This window comes from Leptonychotes weddellii, chromosome 8, assembly GCF_054177405.1.
Source record: "Leptonychotes weddellii isolate Sample4059 chromosome 8, ASM5417740v2, whole genome shotgun sequence".
Classification (NCBI taxonomy): Eukaryota; Metazoa; Chordata; class Mammalia; order Carnivora; family Phocidae; genus Leptonychotes; species Leptonychotes weddellii.
Genome location: NC_138376.1, coordinates 38,701,696 through 38,722,816, shown reverse-complemented (window position 1 = coordinate 38,722,816; position 21,121 = coordinate 38,701,696). Strand labels below are relative to the sequence as shown.

The following is a 21,121-nucleotide window of genomic DNA, read 5'->3' as shown; positions in this document are numbered from 1 at the left end:
CTCTTCATCGCTACTACAAAGGAAAGATATTTTTATCTAGGCAGCTATGGAAGAACTATACAATTACTGATTGGGGAGCTAATCACATTTCCAGCATTAACATGAATCCATATAGCAAAAGATAGGAAGTAAATAGCTACAGCCATGAAAATCAGTACATAAGGAGTTTGCATTTCAAATACTAAAACAAATACTAATACAAAACTTTGTTGTGGCAGATTGAGAGACTAAGAATTCTCCACCATTCGTATATCAGCCCTGACACAAGTATATTGTGCCTATATTGGCCACTGTAAAAGGGAATGCATCAACATGGGGCATGCGTGGATCAATGGGACATCACGTGATTAAACACACACACACACACACACACACACACACACACACACAAAACTAATGGCTGGACCTGACCCTGAGCAGAGATGTTTCCCTAGCCCTATCTGCTGCTTCTCATGGATTTGGTGAGAAGAAACTGAGAGATAACATAAAACTATAATATCATTATTTCCAAATATAACTTAGAGTTTGTTTCATCTCTAGCTGTGCTTACATTCATGATTTAGTAAGCACATCTAATTCATTCTATTATGAGCATTTAATTGTCCTTCATTATTGTAATCTTTCTAAAGAATCTTTATAAATACTTTAAATAACTCCATTTGATCATTTTTAAAGAGCGTAAACTCTACTAAAATGTCCCAAATTAGGTTTTCAATCAAGATCTTTATATCCAGGGAAGCATGTTAAACAAAATGATGTCTGTTCTAGGTCTAACCCTGTGTGAATATATCTTATATTATACCTTTACGTGGAGGACATGCTATTATTTAACATATTACAAATGGATGAGCTATGTTGTCTGACCAACGGGAATCTTCAAAACTGACTGTTTGAACTTAAAGAAATGTGACATTATCTAAACCGGTTGCTCTTACTCACCAGTGAGAGCTGCTAAGTTACCAGTTGTAGAAACACAGCCCAAATGCATAATTCAATTTCCTCTCCAACAGAAGGAAATTTTCTCTGAAAAGAAAATGTTTTCTCTACTTTTTAAAAACTTTTTATGTAGAAATATTATCAAACTCAAGCAAGTATTACAAAAATAGAACCAAGAACTTCTGTATTCACCTAGATTCATTTCTACCACATTTGTTACCTTTCTCCCTCTCTCCTTCGCTCTTTCTCTCCTGAACTATTTGACAAGGAGTTGCACATACCACATCCCTATATCACAGTACAATTACAAAATGGCAAAACTTAACATTGATGCAATACTACTTTCTAACACGGCAATCATATTTAAATTTCATCAATTTCCTCAATAAATCCTTATAGCAAATTTTTCTTTGATCCAGTTCCTAACATAGGATCATAATTTGCATTTGGTTGCATGTCTCTTTAGTCTTATCCAATCTGAAAGAGTTCCTTGGCCATTCTTCATCTTTCACGACACTGATACTTTTGAAGAGCACATACCACTTGTTATGTGTATGGCCCCTATATTTGGATTTATAGGATGTGTCTTTGTGATCGAATTCAGATTATGCCCCCCTCCTTTTTTTTGCAAGAAGTCAAAGTACATAGTGACAACCTAAGTGACATTTTCTTCTCCATGTATCACATCAGAAGGCACAAACACTGGTTAAGATGGTGCTAACCAGGTTTCTCCACTGACATGTTAAGAGTCTCCCCTGACTTTCCCCATTCATTTTCAGTTCAATAACAACTCCATCCCATTCTCCAAGGTGCAAAGAAAACGTCGGTAGAAATATTTCTCCTATATCCAAACAGAAAATAAGTTGATATCATCCTTTATACTTTGATTAAAAATCATTCATGCTATGTACTGTTTTACCTCTGTATTTGTTTTGTTTTGTTTTTTTTTAAGATTTATTTATTTGAGAGAGCGAGAATGAGAGAGAGAGTACATGAGAGGGGGGAGGGTCCAAGGGAGAAGCAGGCTCCTCACTGAGCAGGGAGCCTGATGCGGGACTCGATCCCAGGACTCCGGGATCATGACCTGAGCCGAAGGCAGTCGCTTAACCAACTGAGCCACCCAGGCGCCCTACCTCTGTATTTGTTTTAAAATCTTAAATTTACAGGACGCCTGGGTGGCTCAGTCATTAAGCGTCTGCCTTCGGCTCAGGTCATGATCCTAGGATCCTGGGATCAAGCCCTGCATCGGGCTCCCTGCTCAGCGGGAAGCCTGCTTCTCCCTCTCCGACTCCCCCTGCTTGTGTTCCCTCTCTCGCTGTCTCTCTCTGTCAAATAAATAAATAAAATCTTAAAAAATAATAAAATAAAATCTTAAATTTCCAATAGAGAATTGAAGAACTTTGGTGTGAAGAAAATTTCTGGCATCAAAAAGCAAGTAGAAGAGATATTTAGGAGGAAGGACGCCTTCTCTTGCCTCAGTCTTATTAAATGTCTGCCTAACTCTAATGTAAACATAATACTTTAGGGTCCTAAATATCAGGCTTTTGGTGAGAAAGAAAAATGGCATTAGTAGCCATTTCATTTGCTCATTCCTTAATTCAGTATTTCTTCTTTCTGTCTATCTTACTTTCCTTTCTATCCCTGTATTTCTATCATTCATTCCTTCCTTGGATAATCATTCAACCTATTCTTTGTCTTCCTGTGCTCCAAACTCCTAATGGTTAGATGCCAAAAAGCAGAGATATTTCTCAAAAATCAGTGCCCTCTATTTCTCCTCTACTTCTACCCTTGACCTGACATACAACCCCTCCTTAGGAACTGGATAATTGGACACACACACACACACTTACAAGTCATTTAATTCATTATTTCACTATTCACCTGAATTTTTATAGTCACATTGATAAGTGTGTATTTTCTGTTACAATTTAGAGGACTCTAGCATAGTAGGATGTCTGTTGCCCGCTAGAAGACTTCCAGAGAATCAGCTGAGAATCTCTTCATTCCTTGTTACTGGGCAGGCCTATTAATTTTCAAACCTGCTTTATTTGACCAACCTTATGAGGTCCATAATATTCCAGGGAACTTGGGAGAGATCGAATGAAACAGAATTTGTGAAGGCACACTATAAAATGTAAAAAACTAAACAAACATAAACTATCGTTTTCATGATCCTTTTCAACAAAAGATTTTTCTTCAAGTTTGCTTAAAGCCCCAATCTAATACCCATGCTTATGCACTGGTTCTGAAGATACTAATTAAAAGAAAAAAGATGTCTCAGTTGGAATGATAAAATTTCAAGATACTAAAAGGACATTGGATTTCCTCTGTGTATATCCTGGGAGCCCTACAATCGAAAATGAAGATTTGGTTGGCTCAGTGACTCTATTTAAAGGAGGAGAAGAGGAAGAAGGAAATGGAGAAGAGCAATTTATATATCTGTATGTTTATCTTCATTTATCTCTCTCTCTCTCTCTTATAGAGATATATATATATATATATATATATATATATATATATATATACAAGAAGGGAGAGAGGAAGGGAGAGAGAGCATCTTGGCTTTATTTACTAAATCTCTTTCAAAGAAGAAGAAGGAGGAGGAGGAGAGGGAGAAAAGAGGAGAAAGAGAAAGAATAAGAACTGTAAGAATAACCCTCTGTCACATAGTTCTGACTAAAAACTCTGAGGACTTCTCACATAATGGACTCAACTCTACCACTACTTCAATAGTATACATGATGACCCAGTGTCTTTTGATGAATGTTAAGTGTTAAGTTGCTTGTTTTTCTTCCCTAAAGAAAGAGCCAAATGCATTGCCTGTGCTTTGCTTTCCTTAATGCCACTATTGTGCAGGGATTCGCTCAGCAAGCTAGGGGAATAGCATGTGGATATTGAATACAAAGAGGCAGCAGGTTCCAAATGCAGCCTCTAAAAGAGGAGACTGTCCCTGTACCCTGCATGGGATAGAATGAAACTGTGTTTTGTCCAAAATTAAAAAGCCTGACCTGCGGGTCCTTCGAGGAGGAAAAGATTTCCTACGAAGGTGACATCTGGATTCTCTCCCTGCTTCTGCTACTGCTGCTGTTTTTACCACCATTTTCTATATTCCCTTTTTTTTTTTCACTGCAATTGTCAAAATTTAAGTTTGAAAATAGTTTATCCAGCCCTCTTGTACGAAATAGTTTGGATGAGGGAGAAGCTTATGATTTCCCAAGCAGATATATTTTAAAAGGGTTAAAAGGCCCCACTATTTCTTCCAGAAATTTTAATAAGCATATAGAAATAGCCAGCTGGCTAATCCTGGGAATATCCCTCCTCCCTGTTCATTTTATAGAAAGATCCTGTGGTCAGGAAATATAAAGCTTTCAACACATTGACCACAGCTAGGATTATAGCCTCATATGGTAGAGCTTTTTCCCACTGTCTTTTTCTGGGTGTTGGCAATCTCCTGCCACCCTCTCACGGGTTTCCAAGTCACCTTCACCCTTCACTCACCAGGGAGAACTTCAAGATTGACTGCACTAATGAGGGAGTCTGGAATTGAGACATTACATGGAAATCCATCAGTGTGATTAAACTTAGCATGCACACTGTGTGTGCTTGGTACTTTCAAAGAGCCTGGCTATTAAATGGCTTCATATTTTTATACCTTTTGGCACCCTCATAAAAGGACTTAAGGAAACAGAATTTTTCCTTCACTGCTACAGATGGACTAAGGCAAATCTAGTATATGTGCTGCCGAAGCGAGCACTGGATTAAGGCAAATCTATACTAAGAAGCTATAAAATAATTTGAAACCTCTCAGATTCATTGATAAATCAAGTCATTGGCTCTGCAGAATATTTTTAAATGTATAAAAACATATATTAATAAGGTTATATTTGTATGTAAAGGCAGACATGTGGTGGGAAACCTATTACATTGCAAATAAAATAAAACCTCATTAATTCAGAGTCACTTAGATCAGAATTTCTGATGTAACAAAGATCTGACTGAGTGAAGTTTGCTTTACCATATCAATGAAGAAAAGACTTGCTGAACAAATTACTAGTGTAAATAAAGGAGAGTATATAAACTGTTTAAGAGAATACACTGTTTTCAGTATCCTCCAGCACTTGGGGAGCACCCATTTACATACAAATAATTGAGAGTATAATTACAAGGCAATCTTATGTATTAATCAAAGTTAGTACTCTAAGGACTTCTAAAAGGAAGATTTAATTATTGCAGGTCCACTTCTATATACTCGAAAGAGGTAATACTGCATCCTCTTAAAATATTTTATGGTTCAAACTTCTCACAAATGTATGCACATCTTTGTCCAGTTGATGTAAATTAGTAAACTATTAAAATATATATCATGCTATTATACATTCATATGCTAGCTTTATTGTTTTTGCATTTTAAGTACTATAAAAAAGTATGTGTGCATTTCTGTGGCATATATGGATACATACTTGCATTAAGTATGGCAGTATGGAATGATAGAAAGAGCATCAAACTTATGTGCTCTACCACTTTCCTGCAAGGTGAGCTTGGTTTCCTAATCTGAGCCTAGGTTTCCTACCTGTAAAACCAAGAGAGGTGCTTTAGTACCTATCTTACATCTCAAACTTGTTGCAAGGATCAAATTAAATGTTGTTACTTAAATTAATGAAAATACTTCATAAAGTGAAATGCAAATATAATCATCCATTATATAATGGATACATATCTTTGATTTAGAAGGAAATGTTGATGAGGCATACCATATTAAAATATCCAGATATAAATTTCAAATTCATTATTACCTGAAAAATATACTATGTCCTGGCTTGGGGCGAAACTGTAGTAAAGGAAATTGAAGCAAACACCTACTCATTCCATTTACCACCTACAGTGCGGCATAAGGGATTGAAACCATAGGTATTTTAGCAATTTGTAGAAATCCTTTAGATTTTAAAAATCTGAGATTCCTTATGTAGGTAAGTGAAAATCTCACAAGTGGACAGAGTTTGGGACACACAGGATGGGCCAATCCAAAGAGCAGATAAAACAGTATGCCCCAACCAAGAGCCTTTGCAGCCCGGTTCATCTACTATAATGTAACCAAGACCTATCACAATGTCTAGCACATAGGAGGCACTCAACAATAAGCTGGTGTACAACAATGTCTTTTGGCCAGCTATCAGCTAATCCTAGAGAGATTCACAAATGCAGGATCGACATATTTGCCTTTAAGACTGTAAATTTTACAAGGTAAAAGACCAGATCTATCTTATTACTGATGTATCCCCAAATCCTACAACTTAGTAACTGCTTAATAAGAATCTATTTGATGAATTAGCAACTACTATATGCCATATTTTTTAAGGGCATTTTTTTTCTCTATTTTTTATTGTTATGTTAATCACCATACATTACATCATTAGTTTTTGATGTAGTGTTCCATGATCCATTGTTTGCATATAACACCCAGTACTCCATTCATTACGTGCCCTCTTTAATACCCATCACCAGGCTAACCCATCTTCCCACCCCCCATCCCCTCTAGAACCCTCAGTTTGTTTCTCAGAGTCCATAATCTCTCATGGTTTGTCTCCCCTATATGCCATATTTTATGTAAGTTGATTAAGACATGGTCTTTACACTTAAAATTTATAATATAAGGCAGCCAGAGAGAGATTTTTATAATGAGACAATGGGGTAAGTGTCATATTTTGAAGAAAGTGCTCTGAGAACATAAAGCATTGATTTGTTATCCTAGTTGTACATTAGAATCACCTGCGGATCTTTTGAAGCCATACCAGTGTCTCAGATCAAATACATGAGAGGGTGGAGCTTGGACATCAGTATTTTTAAAAACTGTCTCTGGGTGACTTTAATGTGCAGCCAGGTTTGAGAACCATGGGAAGAGAAGTTAAAGAGTATAACAGGAGGTAAAAGAGTCAGGAAAGAAATTTTTCTCAGATGAGGTGATATTTATACCAGGCCTGTTTGTCCCTATGATCCATCAAGCCCAGAAAAATGCTAAGATTTCTTCTTCCAAATTTCCAGCAGTGTCTCCTCTCCAGGGACTACGAAGGCCAGCTCCTTCCATACACTGCTCTTCCAGACCCTGTGAAGTTCTAAATCCCAAGGACCTAATGGGGCAACAGAGGGTCTTAAGAGTTCTAAATAGAATTCACTAGGGAGTAAGATTCAATATCTCAATCTGCAACAGGGCTGAAAGAAAAGGGGGGCAGGGAACTTGTGACTCTCAAGTGGATGAATTGCCTGATGTTGCCTAATTTCTTCACTTTGGGAGTTCTTTATATGTGGTCATACTCAAGGGTGTGTGGTTTTATGATTTAATGAGGGCTGGTATGATCTGAGAAGTCAAGGTATTAACTTTGTCATAAGTTTCAATCATGTTCACACTTAATGTTAACTTACACTTGCTTTTATTTAAAAGTGAACAGCCTGGTCCACCATATTAGGAAGGAAAACAATGGAGTTTTTTATCTTATTATCCTGGTCCTCCAATTCCAATTAAGTCGGAGGAACAATTTTCACCCTCTTCTTATAATTAATGCCAAAAATTGCAATGCCAAAAGAACATCCATTATAAGAGAGCTGTTTTTCAAAATACTGTACTTCAGTCATATGGGATCAGAATTTTTTTTTTTTTTTTTTTAAAGGTTTTTTATTTATTTATTTGACAGAGAGAGAGAGATAGTGAGAGCAGGAATACAAGCAGGGGGAGTGGGAGAGGGAGAAGCAGGCTTCCCGCCGAGCAGGGAGCCCAATGTGGGACTCGATCCCAGGACCCTGGGATCATGACCTGAGCTGAAGGCAGACGCTTAACGACTGAGCCACCCAGGCGCCCTGGGATCAGAATTTTTTTAAAGCCTCTTCTTCAAAACTACTAAAATATATGTAGAAAAAAATCCCACAATCTTATCTAGAATAAAAACCAAAGCCCTAAGACCTTCTATAGAGGAAAAAGCACTTTGGAACTAATTGTGGTTCTACCAGGAGCTACACGCATAAGGTTGGATGAGCCATTCTCTCAGCATCTGTAAAATGAAGTGTTGAGGTTGATGTTAGAATTTTTTCCATGTAACCATCCTGTCCTACTTTAAATTTAACATATTAACAACAAATCCCAAATACATCCAAGGCTGGCAAGAGAATGTCCTGAGGAAAGAAAAAGCCAATCCTCCCTCTAGTGTTATCAAACTTTGTTTACTGATTTGAACATAAAAAAAAATCACTCACAGTTTGACCCACCATCAACATCTTTGGATGAGTCTTTTATGTGTTACTCTAAGTATCTTAGCACCAACGCAGTTCTACCCTGACCAGGTTATGAAGAACCTTGGAAGATTTTATATATATATGTATAATATAAATAATATATATATTATATATACATATATTACTTTTGATGAGTATAGGCAGCCCAGATGGACTTTATTGGTTGCAAGAAACTTCTTCCTAAACAGCTATTACTCATCTAAATGGAAGATCCACAGCCCCTGTGTCTCATTTGTCCACGTAAGTATGGCTGTGTGTAGATAAAGTGAAGGGGCTGCTAGGCAGTAAAAGGCAACATACAAAAGGTGCTGTTATCATTACTGTTTTAAGTCTCATCATGCTTATTCAAAGACTATAAGTCAATGAATAAAAAGGATACATGAGTGGAATGACAGGACAGGTGGTCCGAAAGGCAGTCGTACTTCCAAGCTCACCACCAATGGATCCAACAAGTGCGTTCATCTCAATTGTGCATTTACAGACTTAACAGAGCCTCAGAGAATTCATGACCACCACTGCCTCTGCAAACTCAAAACAGGTGCTTCTGAGGGAGCATAAACTCCTCCCTTCATCCCTATATATTTCATAGGCCCTTCTCTCATGTTAATGAGATTTTAGATATAACCTACAGGATCCCTAAAGCCCTTGCTATGACCTTTGAGGCCAAGGGCTCATGGACCCAAAGGCTTATCAAGGAACCAGTTGGACAGAAAAGGAATTTAACATGTGTTTGATCAGCATCATGAATTATATTATTAAACTAACCCAGGGTATGAATCATGGCAGGTCCAAAGGAGAATTAAAATCACCCAAATCTTCCCCATAGCTGGGAAGGACCACAAAGGACCCTACTGATTATAAGGTTAGGAATGACATTTTCAAGTTCCCATCTGGAGGCATGTTTGTTTCTTGCTGTGTAAGTTTGCTCCTGAGTTCTTCAATGGTCTGTTTTGAAAGGGTGAGACTGACTGAAACAAATGTGTCTGTCTTAAGGACTTAAAAAAAAAAAAAATCACTGAAAACAATGTAGGGATATAAATGTCTGCGCCCACAGCCAAGATAAAAAATGCAAAGTCTGGGCCACCTTGCCTTTAATTTTCTAACTGCTGTTTTGTAAGGCTGTGTCATGCTTCTCAGTTCAAACACGCTTTGGCTCTTTATTATTCATGGACCTTTTTCTCAGTCAGTGGTGTTGAATAATAAAACAGCCCAGGATCAAATGGGCCAATTCTCCACGCCTGACACCAACTGCTACTGTTCGCTGGGCTCTGCCAAGCGTTGCCTCTGATAATGAGTGGGATTTGGTTAAACAGTAAATTAATGAATAATGAAATATCCAGGTTGATCAGTTAGAGAGCACGCTTGCTTTGCCCTGGGCTAAATGCTTGGGGCAGAAATTACTCTCAACCGGCACTTGCCTGGCTGCTGGTCTGGATAACTATTTTACAGCCTATTGCTTGACAGAATGCTGGGGAGGGGTAAAACCAGTGGGGGAGAGAAAAGGAAGAAGGACAGAGTTATTAACAGCAAAAAAAAAAGAGAGAGAGAGAGAGAGAGGAAGAATAACCTAGTTATCACCTTGTAGGTTTCTAAACTGCATGTGTAAGAACAAAGTCACAAATATGATCTGGAGAAGTCAGAGTTCCAAAATTCCCAACATGTGTTTAACATCAAGGAGAAATGGTGAATGAAAACAGTCTTCTGTGTGTGCTTATGCACATATGTGATTAAATGTAGAACAATTCAACTACAAACTCATGTTTCTGTGTGCACATTAGAGTGATGACATGCACAGAAGCCATCCAGTGTCCAGTGGACAGGAAAACACTAGCCTCATTTTAGTTTCATGCTCTGGTTCTTAAACACACACGCTTCTACAAATTTTAGAACATTAAAAATGTTTCCAAAACACCTCCATTTAAAAAAGTTTCACTGCAGAGGTGCCTGGGTGGCTCAGTCGGTTAATCGTCTGCTTTCGGCTCAGGTCATGATCCCGGGGTCCTGGGATTGAGCCCCGCATCAGGCTCCTTGCTCAGTGAGGAGCCTGCTTCTCCCTCTCCCTCTGCCCCTCCCCGCCCCCACTCCTGCTCTCTCTCTGGCTCTGCTCCCTCTCTCAAATAAATAAATAAAATCTTAAAAAAAAAAAAGTTACAATGCAACTGAGATTCCAGGAGATATATATATTACATGCAATATGTAATAGTCCATATATAATATAGTCTATAATATAGTCAGTTTTCAACTTTAACTTCACTGAAGAGTTTTAAATTGTTATGTAGTAGGGCACCTGGATGGCTCAGTGGGTTGAGCATCTGACTCTTGTTTTCACCTCAGGTCATGATCTCATGGGTTGTGGGGTCGAGTTCCACATTGGGCTCCTCACTCAGCAGGTAGTCTGCTTGAAAGATTCTCTCCCTCTGGCCCCTCTACCGCTTTGCCCCCTCTCCCCACCCTCTCCCCGGCCCCACTCACACTCCCTCTGTCTCTCTCAAAATAAATACATAAATCTTTTTTAAAAATAGTTATGTAGTTTCATGCATGGATGTATAACAGGTTTGCTCATTCATATGAGGACATTCATATGTCTTTTACAAGAAACCACCTTTGCATCATCAGAAACCCACAGAAGAGTGCCAAGAGGACAACACATACTAAGAAAACATGTTCTTTCACCCCTGACATCTGTTTGGGAAATATATTTCTCTAATTGATTATCCCTAAAATATCTTATTCTTTCAGAACTTTGACCCTTTATGGCCTCAAGATTGGTGGATTTCACAATTTTACACACCAAAAGCTAAAATACTTTTCAATCAATTAACATGTCAAGTTGTTTGGCTTTGGCTTGATGATAGTTTGTTCTTAGGTGGAAGAGAGAGAAGAGCCTTCACAAAAGTGGTGGGAGAGGGAGCATGTATTCAGTAACCTAATTTAATAGTCTTCACAATTGGAAGGAACTCAGAACAAGGCTGGAGAGAGGTGGACATTATTTTCTTTTTGTGGTAGAGTTGACAAATGATAGGATTGTTTTTAAAAACAATAAACAAAGGAGCAATATGAATTACCTATAACTTCAGTGTACATCATTACTATGCTCAATTCCTCAGGTCCTATCAAGCAGCAAGGCCTAGTGGCTGGTATTCCCCTAGTTTCATCCTGCAAAACAGTGTCATAGACAAGTTTTTACCTCTCCACACTGGCAACCAAACCCCTCTCCCCCAAGAAAAAATAAAATGCTCTAATTGTCTTTATTACTTTCAGACATTGTCCACCAAACACAGATGTTCACTATTGAGAATTAAAGGAAGGGTAAAAGGTCACAGGGACCCAGATCAGCTAGATCCTTCTTTGGATTATTTGGCCCCATTGTCTTGAATGGCCCTTATTTTTTTGAAAAAGAAAAGAATATTTAGATTGAACATAAAAGTGAATGAATCACTCAGGGGACCCATTTTGTTGGTAGGGCTCATGCCTGTGCCCCCTGCTTCCTAAAGACAGCAAAAGGGAAAGTGTGTGAAACAACACATTAAAGAGTAAAGTGTGCTTCTGCTTCATCTCTTAGAAGTTTTCTATCTTCAGGAATCTCTGGCCAAAAGAATTTGGTCTTGAAAACAAGAGCCCTAAAACATAGGATGTGAAAAAAAAAAATCTTTCCAACACATGGGACTCTCATGGCAAAGAAAATTCCCACTGGTAAGTGTTTCACTGTGGCTGTTTTCTGTTTAGTCCAGGTCTTGGGGACTTCCCATATTGTGAATTGTGTATGTGTGTGTGTAAATAGCTACAACACCCCCCCCCCAAAAAAAAGGTCTCTCACCTAGTTTCCTTGTAGAATAATTTAAAAAGGAAGATAACATATACACAAAATTCATTCTGGTCCACGATTAATACCTTGACCTCAAAGTTAGTGCTGCTCCCCCCTTTTTTTTGTGAGGGCTGATGGAACACTGAGGTTTGGTTTGGTTTGATATTGTTTTCTTTGTCTTGACTGTGATTTTCCCAGCCATTTTGTACAACCCCTTCCGGCCCCTTTCCAAACCTAGAACGGTTGACATTTCAACAGTAAAAACCACCGCTGTGTAGAAGCTATCTAAAATCCTACTTCCTCAGAAACTCGGATTATGGTCACACTCACTCTTCCCACTTGAACAGCCACAGGGCCCTTCCATAATCAGGTGTTCCCAAGCTGCCCAGCCTCTAATTGCTCATCCGGATGCCAGGTTCTTGTGGCTCAGGACCCAATGGTTCACATGGTGAGTGCTAGAACTCATTGGGTTGACTCGATCCTCCTTCACCTCCGTCTCCCGTAGTACAGCTCTGACCTAGGTCCAGTTTCCACGCCAGAAAAGACTCGCACGCCCAGTCTCAGTCCCAAAGAAGCTCCCCTTCCCACGTCTCTATACACCACTGTTCTTATGCCAGCTTCTCTTCTCTGGTCATTTGAACAATGTCCGTACAGGAAGAGACATTTGACTGTTACAGAGGGCAGACTCTGACCTCCCCAAAATATTCGCATAGATGCCCTGCCCATGCCCGCCTTTCAGTTAAGTGTGTTGGCTAATGACATTCGACAGCCACATCCTAGAAACGTTGTCTAATATCTCCACTAACAGGCACGTCTGGGACGTTAACTGGTGGGCGAGTTACAGATGACTGCCAGAGTTGCTCTCCTTGCGGTCTGGGCAAGTCACGCTTTGCTAAGTCCATTGGCTACTGTACTGCTTTTTGAAGTTTTTAAAAAGCATTTTTATGCAGAGGCCACTCCCGGCAGCAGGTGTGACCCCTACTTGGGTCTGGACGCCTGTCGCCTGAGTCAGTTCCAGAAGGCAGCAGACCTTCAGAGAGAAGAGAAAAGGCGAAAAGAAGCAGGGTGGGCAGAACCAGCAAGGTTTCGAACAAGTGGGCAAAAAATCACCGCCTGACCTTGCTAGCTTGTGACCTGCGTGGAACGTATTGAACTTGTGTGACAAAACTGCTCCCTCAATCTGAACGAACACACACACACACACACACACACTGCAGCCGTTTTTTGCAAACTCGGCGCCTCAATCTCGAAGGCGCACAGCAAAAATCCTTGCAAACCCGTGCCGCGCCCTGGGCAATAGCCGGGGCTGGAGCTGCGCCCCCGAGCGCCGCAGCGCGCGTGTCCGCGCGTGCGCGATTCTTGACACCCTGCCCCGCAACCCGGAGAGCGTGCCTAGACTCGGGCAGCGGCGCGGTATGCGTGGGCTCGGTGGAGGCAGGGGCGGCGCACGCGTATTACGTGCGTGCGCACGCGGACACCTTGCCTGGGTGTGTGTCACCGCTCTGGTGCCCAGGCTCAACGTTGCTGTCCGCGGCTGCGTTCTGAAAACGTGCGGGAAAGGCGGTGGGAGTGGCTAACTAGTGACCTGAGGCAGGGCAGGGAGGGATGCAAGCAAGAAAGTGGACCCCAGGAGGCGTTTGACTGACCTCATTCTAAAGAAGAGACGTGGTTATTTATGAGCCCTGATTTAAAAGTAGTGGCTGCTAGGGGAAGTGAAAAAGGAGCTCACCCCAAGCTATGAGAGAAGCTATAGTCTCAAGAATGCTGTTTATGACGATATAAATCAACGTGGAGCTTGTGATGGGAAATATGGAGAGCGTGAGTTTGGGATTAGAAACAAGGAAACAAAGTCAAGAAGGAAAAATGAGTTTTCGCCCCCTTTTTCCACCCCACCTCCTCGTCCTCTGCCTCCGTGCATTTCCTTCCTTCCCCAGGAGGCTTACGATTCCAACCAGGAAGTTAGCGAGGGGTGAGCACACCCCATCCCGGGTCCAGTCTGCCGGAATCTTCCTCAAGTTTAAACGAGGCTCGTTAGAGGGCGAGGGAATACATGTAAATAAACAACTTGGAAGATTTATGGGAAGGAGTTCAATTTTATAGGACTGTATTTATAGAGCCAGCGCTGGCTCACTTATAAATAGATTAATGGGAAGCTAAAATTAATGGACTTGTGAGCTACGCGTTTAATTTCTGAGGCTTCTACATGACAGACAACCGCCCTCCGTCGAAGTCCAAGCATGGAAGGCAGCTTGCGTCCGGGAGTCCTGATCGCCCTCAGGAAGGGACACATCCCTTCGGGCCAGCATCTCTCTAGGGGCTCTAAGCTCTGGCTGCCCCGGGGTCTTCGGGGAGGGACCCCCTGGGGCTGTTATTTGCAAACGAAGGAAAAGAATGTGGCCTCATAAAAAAATAATCGAGTCTTCCTCCCAGCATTATTTTTAATCAGGGCCCTTAAACCGCTAATACCGGCGGGCAGGCGGGCTTAAGGGGGCACTGTAAGCCGCTCAACCCGGCTGGCTGCCTCCTAGCAGGCAAGGGAGGCAGCGACACTTCCTCCAAGGTTACGTAGGGTCCCTGTGCAGGGCTTGTGGTCAGGGTCCTCTGCCTAGCGGTTCCAACTGTGGCTTTTCTAACTCCCTCTGCAGACTGGTAAAGCAGTAACAAAGGGACTGGGGAGCTGTGACAAGGCCATTTTGTTAGGCAAGGCTGTCTCAGGCTTCCTACCCCTTTCCTTCTCTTTCTAGTTCTTCCTTCCATGTCTTCCTCTAGTTCTCTTTCTCACATTTGGGACCCTCAGGATCCTGGGTTTTACCTAGTAAAGATGATTGTCTCAGATACTCTCCTTGTCAAATGGTGGTGGGAAGGGGGGTGGTCTGGAATTTACCTATGGGATAATAGATCTCCAGAGCTGGAGCTGACACTTCTTTAGGAGAATTTGCCACAGGAGATGGAAGTTACTCACCACTTCTTTTGTAGAATCCCAGTGGTAACCAAGCCCTCACTCTCCAAAAAGCAAATGGAAAGGGAACTCAATGTAATACAGTTGAGTCAGAGACAAATACATATACCTATTTTCATTATAGATAAATGGATTGCATGGCCTCTTAATCACATTTCCCTTGCAATTCTTTCCTTCCTTCTACTTCCCTTCCTTTTCTGGGGGGGGGGGGTTCTATGATTTAGTCACTTAGAGTTCTAGCCATGATACCCTCCCCCCCTTTCTTTAGTTAATAAGGAAGCCAAGAAGTGGAAAATCTCACATAGAGCAGATTCCATTGTCCCTTCTGTCTTTCCCTATAGGGAAGTCCAACTGGGAATGATGCACCTGAAAAACAGAAAATTGATATGGGAGGCATATTATTAATTAACTGAGCACCAACTATATGCTAAGTACTCTCATAATCTGGGGTTATCAAGATTCGACTTTGTTGATTATCCTTAAATGTATATACATGTTACTGTTTCTGCTTTTTATAATTAAACCAGGCAATATTTGGATGTTGGAAAGGACCCTAGGAGGCCCACATTTTACAGATAAAGACCTTGAGGTCCAAAGAGAAACAGTGACTTGTCCAAACTGTGTAACATCTTGGATGACTTTACTTTCCTTGCCTCAGGGAAGACGCCCAAGCCTTGGGATGAAATACAGATTGAGAAGATGTTTGATCACTGCAGCCCATTAGGGCTGGGCTGCAGCCCATTAACCCAAATGAGAAAAGCTCTGGCTTCTCTAGGCAGCCTCTGAGCCTAAGGTAAGAACCAACCTCCTAAGACAACTATGTCTTTTTCCTCCTCTGGGTCAAAGGAGCTGTTCCTCATTTGTTTATGGAGGGCCTTGCATAGCTGGTGAGGTCAGGGTTGGGTTCATTCCTGAAATAAGCCAGTTAACTCCTCCAGATCCCCAGGTGTGGGGTGCAGTAGCCCATACCTGGCCCTGTGGGCATCTCCTGTACCATTTTCTCCAAGGAACACCATGCCAGAATGCTATCCCATTAGCAGTGGGAGGGGAGCATCATCTTTGACTTGGACCCAGAGCCCTTTAGTTACCGGGACACAGAGTCTTTCAGTTACCTGGGAAGTAAATTTGACACCTCATTTTTTTAAAGGGCAAAAATAAACCAAGAGATGCAGTTAACATGAGCTTTTATTGCAAATCTAGTTAGAAAGAGGAGAGAAGAGTGTCAACTTGGAATTAAGAAAATAAAAAACACCTCCTAGTGAAAACAAAAGTATCTGTTTTTCTAAGAAACAAAATTTATTGTATTTATGCTGTAATGAAAACATTGCCTGTGTTTTGGTGAGAGGAGACAAAAAGGAAAAGAATTCTTGGCTATACTTTTTTTGTTTGTAGAATTAAACAATGTCCATATTCAAGAAACTGAAGATGAAAACACAACAAAAACACAACAGTCTTTTTATTTGTGTAAATCAGATCAACACTGGACAATAAACCAATTTCTACCCATTACCATAACAGCTTGTCTATAAAGAACAGAAAAATTCAGATAGGATTCTACCTAGGGTCAAGCGTTTTGTTTTTTTTTTTTCTTTTTTTTTTTTTTAACCACCCATTCACAGAGGTATAGATTCACAGATAAATAATCCCAAACTACTTGCCATATTTACACATTCCCATTAAATTAAGCATAAATAAATATATACAAACTTAACATGGATACCCTCCAGAACTCTTCTTCCGAAGAGTCAATAGATTGATATTTCTTGATTGTGTGGCAAAAACAATGTTAGTGAATTAGAGACCAACTCAACAGTGGAGTCAATTTTGGCATTTAAAGAATTGTGTTCATTCCACTTTTTGAAAGAAAACAAAAATGAATTTTGATATTTTGATATTTCTTCTTACTCTTCTTTCTTTTTCTTTTCTTTTCTTTCTTTTTTTCTTTATTTCTCTTTTTAGCCCCGATAATTTAACATATATTGGCACAGGAGGGGAAACACTGTTTGGGCTCTTGAGGCAACATCAGATGGTTTAAGATTATTATTTCCTTTCCACATAATGTATTACGCATACAGGATATCAGATGTGATGACAAATTCTCTATAAACACTCTAAGTAGGAAGGAGTTGCCCTTTTAAGTAAGGCTTTGTACCAGAGGAACAGTGTGTAGATAAGTCCGGGGGCTTCAGGTTTTCCATTCAACCAAAGTTTTCATAGGATATGAAATAATTGCTTGAGAGAAAGTGGCTTCCTTGGCCAAAGAAAATAAAACAGCCAGATCTTTGAAAGCCTCTTCAGTTCTTTATGTGGGGGTGGAGAAAGCTAAGGATGTGGAGCCAGGGAGAAGGAAAGAAAATGCAAGATAATTTTGGGAGTGGGGGTGGTGAGAGAAAGTTACTTTCCCAGTTTGGGGGAGAAATTAAAGATCATTTTGATGGTGGAAGCCTCTCTCAGAGAGCTCCTCCGTTTTTTTTGTTTGTTTGTTTTTTTTTTTGCTCCCCTGAGACCCATGATACCTGTAAGAGGAGGCACGGTTGGACAGAGAATGGTCAGGAGACCTTTGGAACCTCCAAAAGGAACTTGCAAAGTGGAAAGTGTGAAGGCAGCGCTGCCACATCCTGACTCCTTTTTTCTATCTTTAGCTGTTTTGGTTTGGGCCTAAGCATTCGGGAGGGGGCACGCGGCAAGGATAAAATGTCTCAAGAGTGCAGGGTGGAGGAAAAGCTGCAACTCACCTGTTTGGTTTGAAAACAAAGCTCAAAAGGGCTTGTTTTAAACGTTTCCCTTGACTTAAAAGGCAAACTCTTGCGTTAATCCTACTGTTTATTGATTTATGGGCCCAAGGAAACCAAATCTTTTAATAACTCAATTATCAGATAAACGTAGCGGGCCTGGCTAACGAAAGCAAAGGGGGCGGGGGTAGTACATAAAAGGAGAAGTGAGGGAGCGGGGGAGGCAGTGGGCTCTCTCCACGCGGGGGGTGGGGCGCGGGAGGCGCGCAAGGGGCTCTACTTAGCGGGGGCGCGGGAGGAACACTCGAATGAGGGCGAAGGGCGATGAAGAGAGCCTGCATAGCCAAAATGGACAATTCGTATCCCATCACCCGCCTTTAGGAGCGTGAGGAGGGAGAGTTTTTGTCCTGCCAAAGGTTGGGGAAGCTTCCGATTCCCCGGACATTTCTAGGCCACTTGCCCTCCGGGAGCAGGCGCCCGGAGCGGCCGCTGGTAGCAAAGGGCACGGGCAGCGCTGAGACCCCTCCCCGCCTGCAGCCCGCGTGGCGCCGCCCCATTACCTACTGGAGAATGGGGCTTTCTCGGTCGCCTTAGCCCTTAGGGTGAGACCGAGAGCGAGAAGGGCCCGCGCGGCCCGAGGCCCCTCCAGCGGCTGATTCTATGTCCTCAACACGACTGGGCGCGAGTGGCCCACACGCTCTCAGGACCTGCACAGTAAGAGCAAGGCGCGTCCATCGCGTCTCTCGCACGTCACACGCGTGGGGCGCGTTGCCCTGCAAGGAAAGGAGACGATGGTTTTCAGTGTGGTTTCTCCTGGCCTTTTGCAGTCAGAATACATATAACGCAAGCGGCCAGGCCCTCCGACAAAGGCGCAGGCTTCTGAGCTGGGGAGAGATGGAGTGTCTACACTCTCCATTAGGTTTAGTTCCCAGCCTTTGTACTTCACCTCGTCTAGGGCTGAGCCCTGCACACCCAGAAGTCCCCAAAGGAGCTAGCGGTAGATGGGCTGGGATGTGACCAAAACCGTTGCTTGGACCTTCCTGGTGATCTGAAACCAGCTCCCTAACTCCCTCCCCCATAAAAGTGTCAGCGCAAAGCTCTCAGCAGGTGCCTAAACCCCAATTCTCCAACCTACCCCCAAAGCCAAAGCCCATGGGGGCAGCAGAACTGAGAGTCCCAGTGGATCTTAAGTGTAAACCCTGCAGAACAGACAGGATCTTTATCTTTCAGGGTTGTTGCAAAGGTCCTAAGGTCTAGTTGGTATAAATAGGTGTATCAACACTAAGTTTAGAGACCACTGGGTGTGGATTTCCCCACTGCTTTGGGGAGGGTGGGGACAATGGGTTCCAGATCTTATTTCATGATAATGCTCAGATGAAGCCCAAGAAAGGAGCAGGGCTGCCAAAATGAGAGACATTAAATGCAGGAAACTTTATCCACTGAGAATAGTCCCAGTGTATACAGACGGTAAAATTCAAAGCTGAAATACATCTCCTTTCACTTTGCATTCATTATTTTGCCATTATATGCCACAACAAGTGCACGTCTGAGAGGGGGGAGTGTCTCATTCATAAAGCATCTTGTAAGAAAGCAATTGTTGCTAAAACACAGGAGCTTGCATCACCCTCCTCCCCACAACCACTCAAAAAGCTGCTTCTTCACCGGCTAAAACAGCAATCACCAAGGAGCCCAAGGAAATGGAATCTATTTCAAAGGCAGGTCAATATTGCTAAAATATTGGGCTCCAAGAACCCTTACTCTTCTCCCCTAAAATTCATTTTTCAGCTCCCCCTCCTGTGGAATTCCATGTTGAGGTATCTGTTAGCAACTAGACTCAAAGCTGCTTCAATCTCTTATTGGCCACTTTCTAAATTATTCCCTTTGAGCTTCTTTAAAGAAGTGCACCTGCAGAATTCTGACACACAGGCTTTGATTAAAAAGGGATCGGATTTTTTTTTCTCTGTACCTTATAGATTGTGTAGGAAGCCCAAGTCCTCTTTGAAGAAGCTCATAAACCATGCGGGCAAAGCTTTGGAAAACAGAAGAGAATGAAATGGTACATACCCCTCCGAAGGAATTACATACTAATCAACGTATTCATATTGTGCTTTTTTTTTTTTTACTATTGTTCTTAAAATTGGTAGATGACACAAATATAACAAATGCAAGATTCTCTGTATGCAGATGCCGGCAAGGCTGGGAATTAGTAACATTTCTGAAAGGAACTGATGATGAGTCTGAATCAACTTATTGATCCGGATTTTCCTCAGCCGCAGGAGCCTCTGCTCAGCCGCCCAGCACAAGCGGCAGCCCCCACCGGCACCACCGCGGGCCTCCCTCCCCGCCCGCCCTCGCCCTCCCAAGGGTGCCAACGGCCTGGGAGCTGGGCGCCGGTGAGTTAAGAACGCAGTGCGGGGCAGGGGCGGGGGTACCCAGGGGACTGAAACACAACGCAAAGGGGCTAACCACACTCATTTTCATCCCAGAAAATTCCTGTGACAGCTTGAGGGAGGCAGGGCAACGTAGAAAAGGGTGGCTGGGAGAGGGGTGAGGTGAGGTGGAAGGGCGGGGACTGCAAGAGTGTTTCCTAAAAAAATATTAAAAATTAAAAAGTTCGTGCGTCTCAGTCAACCAACTCTCAAAGCACTGACACCAACAATGTTTCTCCGATTTTCTTCCAATAAGTTAGCGTTTTCTCATGTTTAGTCTTACGTTTATTTTCCAAAGGGGGAAAATCATGGTTTTCTTTTATTATCAGTATTACTAAGCTCGAAAGAACCGATGTGGAAAATCCGGACGTTTGTCTCCAAGTGTATCTTGAAATAGACACTGAGAACCGATATTGTTGCTTCCGTTGTACGCCTCAGTTTTTTTTAAAAGTTATTTAGCTCTTTTTTTTAAAATTTGATTGTATGTGTATTCTACCTAATATAATTCTTCCAAAGCCAATCCAACATTTTAAAGCTAAAATTAAATTTTTTCTGTTTTCCTTTTGTATTTAAAACATTTTTCTTTCTTTTTTTTTTTTTTAAATTTTTCATTTCCTGTGTTTCTCCTCCTTGTCGCCAGTTTTACTACCTGGGCCTTCCCCAGACGTGTGCCTGTTAGTGGTGGTGTTGTTCAAGAACATCTTGTCCATGCCTTTGAGTGCCTCGGTGAGATAGTTCTGCAGGGCCGTGAGCGCAGCGCAAATGGCCGGGGCGCCGAAGCCGTGCGTGATGAGGCTGAAGTGCGTGAGGCAGCTCTGGATCCCCGGCTCCAGGATGGGGCTAGGCCTGCTGTTCCCGATTGGTGTCCGGTCCTGCGCCAGCAGATCCGTAAATTCTTTACAGAGTTGCCTGCAAAGAGGTGGGAGAGGAATTAAAAAAATCACCCTCAGTGTCGTTGTCACTGGCATTAGAAAGGAGA

General features: G+C 41.9%; 1 protein-coding gene across 2 annotated transcripts in view; it reads right to left on the bottom strand.

Annotated features, from left to right (window-relative positions):
• Positions 1-18,993: 18,993 nt before the first annotated feature.
• TFAP2B (transcription factor AP-2 beta) overlaps positions 18,994-21,121 on the bottom strand; it is a 26,290-nt gene continuing 24,162 nt past the window's right edge. For both annotated transcript variants that reach the window (XM_081828410.1, XM_081828409.1), the window contains exon 7: positions 18,994-21,051. In XM_081828410.1, coding sequence (XP_081684536.1) covers positions 20,751-21,051 — 301 coding nt within the window. In that variant the 3' untranslated portion in view covers positions 18,994-20,750. The remainder of the gene's footprint in view (positions 21,052-21,121) is intronic.